This window comes from Falco rusticolus, chromosome 9 (genome assembly GCF_015220075.1).
Source record: "Falco rusticolus isolate bFalRus1 chromosome 9, bFalRus1.pri, whole genome shotgun sequence".
NCBI lineage: Eukaryota > Metazoa > Chordata > Aves > Falconiformes > Falconidae > Falco > Falco rusticolus.
This window is the reverse complement of record NC_051195.1, coordinates 52,517,826-52,525,612: the sequence shown is the minus strand read 5'-3', so window position 1 is coordinate 52,525,612 and position 7,787 is coordinate 52,517,826. Positions and strand designations below refer to the sequence as shown.

Sequence of the window (7,787 nt, the reverse complement as noted above, 5' to 3'; positions counted from 1 at the left end):
AGACAACTTATGTTGTTATGTTATGAAGTATCACAAGATACTTCAGGATACAACTCATGATTCTCTTACACACGTATTTCCTAAGACTTATTTCCTGAAACCGTTAAATTATCATTCAAAGTTTTCACCATTATCCCACCATTATCCCCACTGTTATATTCCAAGAAAAAAAACAACAAAACACCACAACTCAGTGAAACCTGCAGACTGTAACAGAACATACCCATCTTCATCTCTTCTATAACATACAGACACAACCTGAAAGATCACCTACAGTGAAGACAGGAAAAAGCTGTAGCGAGCCACTGCACCCACAAATTTTCAAAACAATGTGATTGCTATTTGTTCTTACATCACACTGGGGCTAAATGCTCCCAGCAGTCCAGACCAACAGCCTTGCCAATCTCATGTTGTGGGGTTTTTTCTCTCTCTCTATTTAAAAAAAAAAAAAAAAATCGAAGAGCTGTCTGAAAAGACAACAACTGTTAGATGTTTTAACATAGTAGTTTTAACATAGTAAGGAATATATTAATCTCTCATATTGTAGCTTGAGGTTGTAAACATACAGCTGTGTTCATCTGGTTACACAAAGGTTCAACTGCACCTCTTGGGACACAGGGAAAACCTCACTTTAAAAGAGCTGCAACACTGCTCAGTCTTTGCCATCACGAGGGACTGGCTCACTGTGATGTAGGAAACCCAAGGTACGACACATGCAGGACAGGAAGCCTAAAGGAGGTTGGCCAGATACTAGCAGGAATTTCAGATTCAACCCTGTAACCCAGTAACATGGATTTTTTTCCTTTCATTTTCATTATCTGCGTCTTTAAGTAGGTTTGTAACACTTTTGTCCATTTCAGAAATATTTTAAGTTTAATTAAAACTGGCTTGGAGTGATGTTCCAATAACTAGATAGCACCAAAGCACTTCTTACACAAGGCTGTGAGCCAGTTCTATAAACCAGAGTATTTGGATAATTTTAGCAGTTGTTTCACTCCCCAGCATGTTCTCTTGACCATCTCATCTCCAGCTGCCCCAGATGAAATAAGAACCAATATAACTGTCTTGCAGTGAGAGACAAGAGGCTCTACAGCATGAAATGGGTGTCCCATGAACTCTGCTAATCCTCAGAGACTTCATCACTCTCATTCAGTGTTTTAAGTCCACTATTTACTCCTAATCTAGATCAGTCCACTTGTTCATTTAAGCACATTAAAGAAGCTCTTCCATACCTAATATTGTGTCCCTCCAGAAGATAATTATTCACTGAAACAAGTCCCCTTTTAATATTCTCTTTTGATAAGCTAAACATTCCTTCAAACCTGAAAATATTTTCAAAGAAGTTTCTATAACTCATGCCATTTTTTCAACACATTTTAAGTATGGCCATTAGGAATGGCTGTCAAATTTATTTAATAAGAAGTATTTTACATAAGCAGGGCTGACTATTATTCACAGGAATTTGTGCTGGGACTCATGCTGTTCAACATATTCATAAGTGACCTGAAAATGGGAGTGAACAATGGAACAAAAATCTGCTGATATTAACTGATTGAGGCAATTGTTAATTACAGAGCAAAGAGAAGGGCTGACTGACAGGAACTGCAGAGGGATTTATGAGACAAACTGCTTGGGCAATATGACAGAAGATAAAAAAAATATCTAGACAGTGATACATGGGGCTGGGCGGGGAAAACCCTACTTTCCACATAAAACAGAAAGAGCAAATAATTCCCAATAAAGGGAAGAACTTGGGATTATAATAAATAGTTCCTGAAAACAACTTGCTTTTTTGATTGCTACTAAACTTTGAGCTAACAGAATGTTGGGAATTATTAAAGAAAACACAAAAAACTTTCTGAAGTCACTACATAAATGAAACATGCACTTTATCTTGAATTTTGCACGCAGTCCATGTGCACTCTCTTCCCCTAAAAAGGATGTAGAACTGAAATGCTGCCACAAGGTTGTCAGTGATGTCAAGTGGCATCTGTACAAGGCACGATCAAGTAATCTAAGGACTCCTCCTTTTGGAAGAGAGGTAACTGAAGATTTAGTGTGAAGACAACAGATAATGACTGAAGTCCACAATGTCAGGAGTAGCCTCAAGAAACTGCATTGAGAACAACGCAGGATTTATCTAGTGAAGGTAGAAAATGCCACTTTTAGATCGAGGAAAAAAACCAAATGGTACTGGACACAGCTGGGTGCTGTGGATGCAAGGAGTCTGCATGTGTTTAAAGAGAGAGTGCATAAACTCATGGAAGAGAAATCCATTGAGGCATTGACACTCACTAACACAAGGACAGCAATTCTGGCCCAGGAAGCCTGTGCAGAAGTCTTGAGCTCTAGTTATCCAGGTATAGTGATTTAAAACCGTACCCTTTTTAGCTCCAGCATCACTATGTCAGCATCACTACCAGCTCAGTCCCTATCACTAAATAAATTCATTAAAGTTCACCAGAAAAAACAGGACCTTGGTTCCCCTCCAACTTCCAGCTAGAGACGCTCTCCAGACATATGCATTATTCATTACAGATGCAGATACAGAATAAGGTACATTTTATGCACATTTAATAAGAAAGCCCCACAGGGAAGAAACAAAATTCTGCTTCCAGTGATCATTTAGGCTACCAAGACAACTATTTTCAGCCAAAAAAATCCAGACAAGAAGTAGCATACACTAAACCAATACAAAAGCAATCATCAACTGGAAGCACTAACAAAACTGTTGTCACACAGGAAGGCTTAATGAAAAGAGGTTGCATGATACGAGCAGTCTGTCCAGATAACAAATCTGAACATGCTTGAAATAGATGGAGGTAAGCTCTGGTATGTCATGCAGACATAGCCTTTTCAGACCTATGCAAACAACCTTGAAGAGAAGATTAGCAGAAAAGATACAGTATTTTATGATTTTAACTTTGACCAAAATCAAACTGAACTTGAACTCAAAGTTCATTCCTTCAAAGGATGAAGACAGCTTAACAGACTACTGGCAGGACAGCCATACACAAAGGGTACACAAATGCATGAAAATTTTACAGTCCTGAATTTATGCCAGTCTTCCACTTCCTAAATACAAATACAGTAAGTAAAATATTCCCAGCTATTGTTCATATCCTCTGCGTCCTAACCTAGTATACTGCCTTTTCAGCTTTTAAATTAGACTGTCCAGGACAACGCATTTGTCAACATGACTCAGCACATCTGTTTACCAACAGACTGCTGTAAAAGAACAGAACGAAAGCAGTTCTGCAAAGAAAGGGTCTTACCTTTACAGATCTACAGCCCTTGTTTTGGGGAGGAGGGGGGACACAACAACAACAACAAAAAAAGACAACCAAAACCACTAAACAACTATCTCCTAACCATTAAAAACAAATGCAATACCATGTGTCAGGCTTTTCTTCTGAAGTATGTGTGTTAAACCAACAGAATAAACAGTGAAAAAGACAAAGGAATTAAGATTCTAAAAAGCCTACTGCGAACTAGATTAAGCTACTGACTGGTTTGAGCGCTTACACATCCACATCCAGGGTTTTTTTTGTAGTCCCTTGGGCATTTTAGGACCACAAATAAGCTTGAGTTGCTAAAAAGCCTATGCAGAGTTTTCCTCATGTATCTTTCTGAAATTATGTGAATGTGTCAGGTTAAGTAAGAAGTAACACAATTATGAGAAGCCTCCTAAGAATACAACACAGTTCTCTAAAAACTGTCATGTATCGTTCCTAGAATACTTAAATTTTATTGTCATACATGCGGCTGTAATTGTAGATCATTAGCTGGAATTCCTATGTCAGGAAAACAACCATTCCTAGTACTTCAGGTAAAGGTGTATTTCACATCTGATTTTGTGGAGTTCATGTGGCTGAAGCACAAGGTTTTTAGATCCCACATCCCTTAGATAAGGGAGAAAGTTGCATTAGAAGTGGAGTCTGTGGTTACACCAATACTTTAAAATGTTTAAGATGTCTCTTTATGGTGTATTCTGTTGCTTATAACTTCATCAAACATTAGTGAATTTTGCTGAGTACCTGTGATGAAAATTCCAGACTTAGTTTGATTTTTCTAAAATATATTTTTTTCTGGAAGTCATATTTACAGAATGTTCAAAACAGGACCATAATTCACATACATGAACTGCTATAGAAAAATCACTGTATTTGTCTTTTCTTGGCACTAGAAAATAATTACAATAAATTATCTTTTTGTTTCTAATATATCGCTTAAAGAAAACATAATTAAATACCTTCTTAGGTTAAGTCCTTCTTTTAAAGACCACATCACTAGAAATATATTCCAGTGTCTGAATGGCCTTGTTTAGTAGGAATCTGGTTCTTGCAGCTTTCCTCAGAAATGCTAGCACAGTTCAGTAACAGGCAGGAACTGAGAGTTAAAAGTGCTGCTGGGGAAATAATGATCTAGTGTGTCTACATGAATAATACTGAAAAGACAAGTCAATCAACTGAATTGACTACTCAGTTTGTATCTGTTTTCAAAGTACTTACAAGAAACTGACACAAACCAAATACAGCTTAAGATACCAAGTTATGAGGTACCTGAAAAAACAACCCTGCAAAAATGAAAGCTACATGACTGAGGTCTTAAATCACACTCAAGACACTTCTGAAACCCAATGCTCTTGCAAATTCTGAAGACACCAAAAGACATACTTGTAGTTTCAGATGTCAGTAGTGCCAAAAAGTCACAGATCCTAGACAGCATATAGCTTAAAAATCTCCACCAGGTCTAATTTTTATAATTAGGAAATGAAGTGAACCATACCTTCTATACAGTGTTCTTCAGGCACACAACATTATATTACATTAGTGCTTGTTGGTCAAAATGAGCTGCAGATAAGTAAAGTAATTCTTCACACTCACCTAAATATGGAATCGTAGGAACCATTTTTAAGCTTCTGATGTACTCCCGTGTCCTTTTATAATTATCTTCCTTAGACAGTAAATAGTCTAACTTCTCAAAGGTGGTCTTGTCTTTGCGATTCAAAAGCTACACAGAAAAAATGAAGATCATAAAATGTTAAAAGGCGAATCCACACAAAGACAACAATAAATAATAAAATGTGTGGAATAATTTTTACCACAGTAAAAAAAAGCATAGTCAAGATTATATTCATCATCACTACCCAAACAGCACAATACTTGCAAATGTGCTGCCTGTTAAAAAAAAAAACCAAACAGCAATTCAGCATGTCTTCAGGTATGAACAAATACGATTATTTCTGAAGGGTTTATCAATTATTCATATATCACTACCTCAGAGTTTTGAATAACCTCAGCAATATTACATTTTTAGAGGGAAAAACATATGTTATTATACAGTCACTAACATTCTCATAGTTTATCAGAATTGCTCAAAATTCTTTTAATTTGAAGGTAGAGATATCAATGGAAAACACTCTAAATGCAAATTGTGCCATTTCAACAATGCCTTATTAAATTATGATAAAACATTTTGGGAAAAAGTGTAAGGAAAGGAAATCTCTATGGTACTAAAATCTCTTTTCTATTACTGGACTTACTACAGAAAAAACAGAAAAATATTTAGCAATGCGAAAGATCCTAAAGTGACAGAAGATTGAAAAGTAAACATGAAATATTCAACTGTAGCTACAGAAACATATTCCCTATTTCAGCTGTTTTCAGAAACACCATCGATGCTTTAAAGATGATTTTAAAAGCCAGCTGAGTCAGAATAGAGTGGAGAATTGCAGCACCGTACGCTGGGTCTTGCAGTTGTACTTTCTGACAACAGGCAGCTGTTCCACAGCACGTTTCTTAACACAGCTCTTACTCTGTGAAATTCCACCGCTTGTAGCACAGGGCTGTAAGCCTGGCTGTTCTGTCTCTGGAGAGCTGTGCGCCTGCCCTTGTTGTACGAAGATGGCAGCGGGTAGGCAGGAGTTCACTGCTTCCCTCCACGCGGGGCTGGGCTGGGGTCCCCGCAGGCAGCTGCGAGGGGAGCCCCCAGGCCCCTGCAGGCCGGGGCAGTGCTCACCGCAGCACAGTTAAATAAAAAGTAATGCAAGAGGTCCAAGAGTGAAAAGATTTCAGAATAATTTGGCTGTTTTCTTTCTAAACAGCCCTGAAAATTCCTTGAGGCCCTAACGGCACGGTGTGGTGTTTTTCAGCTACTGTGCTGACAAAGAGCCTCACGCCTCTTCAGGTCCAATTCAGATGATTCACACGCTTAGTTTCACACGTGAACAATTTTCCCTATTTAAGTTCCAACTTCATCAAGCTGCTCAAAACAGCAGGCACTTACGTTTTCACTAGACTATAGCCTAATTCTGAGCAATCAAACCATTACAAAGCTACAGGCATTTTAAAGACATAACAAACTTAGGTAAGTGTTAAGTATAGCTATCTTTATTTATCAGATCTGAACAGTTAATGTGATCCTTGGGTGGAAAACTAAATTAACAAGAATTACCTAATCCTTTGTATATTTAAAGATTATGGCAGGACTGCACTGTAATTGTGTATTCCACTTCAAAGACATAGCAAAACCTACAGTACATAAGATATTCTGCCCTTAAGAGAACAAATTTCTGAAAAAGAAATTATCAATGCTTTTTATTTCCAAAAAAAATGAAAACTGAAATGCATTGTACAATAATCACAAAATTAATGCTCCTCTATTTGTAATAGACCTTTTTTCTTCCTTCCCTTTAGGGAATGTATTAATGACACACACGATGATTTGGATAATGGGCTACTGATACACACTCTTTAGGAGGGTCTTCTAAGATTACTCATCAACTAAAGTCCTCTTGAGCATATAATCAGTGGCTTCTAGAACAGACAGAAAAACAGGAAACTACTTACAGGAAAAAAAATAGGCAGCCATTTAAACTCTGCTTTCACAAAACATGTAACAGATCACTACTTCTGCTATGATGATACCACAAAAACAAGAACATAAAGAATCCTCTTCCACAGCATGCAATTTGACAATTCAGAAGAGTTCAGGAAAGCCTCAAAATTCAAACAAGACAGAAAAGACAATGGCCAAGAAATAACTTACGGCCCAGGTTTTGGTCAGTCTGAAGATAGGTGCACTTTGCAGGGCTGATACCACGGACATGAGAGAATGAAGGTTATTCAGTTCTAGAAGCTTCTGAAAAAAGTGAATAACAACTTTTAGCACATCAAAAAGGGAAGCTGCATTAATCTCAAAGTTGCATTAATAAAATACAAAGTTTTCATCAATGACTGCAGAAAACACCAACTACCCAATGCGGTCAATGTGCAAAATTCTTAAGACCACTTTAGCAGTTACAAATTTTCCAAATATTCTCCTCAAAATAACAGGCATTTCAGCTGTGATCATACAAATTGTATTTAATTTTAATTTATTATTTTCTAAGGCTGTTCCTCCAGGAACATAGAAAGTACAAAAATATTCTATGATGCATTGTTCTTGAAAATGAGTAGAATATGGAAATTAAAAATTTAATCAAGCCAAAACCATCAACCAAGTATGCTGATGACCCTTTCAGAATTAATACAACTTCTTAATTTGTAATCTGTTTTACAGGACAAATTTTCCTCACTTCAACGTATGTTCAATTCACTCTGCGTTGACAATTACTCAAAACACACTGATCTCAAAAGAGGTAATACTGTGGAATAAAGTTGTCTTAAATGATAAAGTTTCCACAACATAGATCCAGAAAGATAGAAAACTGAGAACGGTTGCCATGTAGCTTCTTCATAAATCTTAAAAAGAGGCTGGATTCATTCTTGAGCAATCAATATACT

The 7,787-nt window shown here is 37.0% G+C and overlaps 1 protein-coding gene across 12 annotated transcripts in view; it reads right to left on the bottom strand.

The window, feature by feature from the left end:
* RALGPS1 (Ral GEF with PH domain and SH3 binding motif 1) overlaps positions 1 to 7,787 on the bottom strand; it is a 120,123-nt gene that overhangs the window by 80,095 nt on the left and 32,241 nt on the right. For all 12 annotated transcript variants that reach the window (XM_037400453.1, XM_037400452.1, XM_037400454.1 and 9 more), the window contains 2 exons: positions 7,051 to 7,143; positions 4,887 to 5,013 (listed from right to left, as the gene is read on the bottom strand). In XM_037400453.1, the coding sequence (XP_037256350.1) occupies positions 4,887 to 5,013; positions 7,051 to 7,143 (220 nt within the window). The remainder of the gene's footprint in view (positions 1 to 4,886; positions 5,014 to 7,050; positions 7,144 to 7,787) is intronic.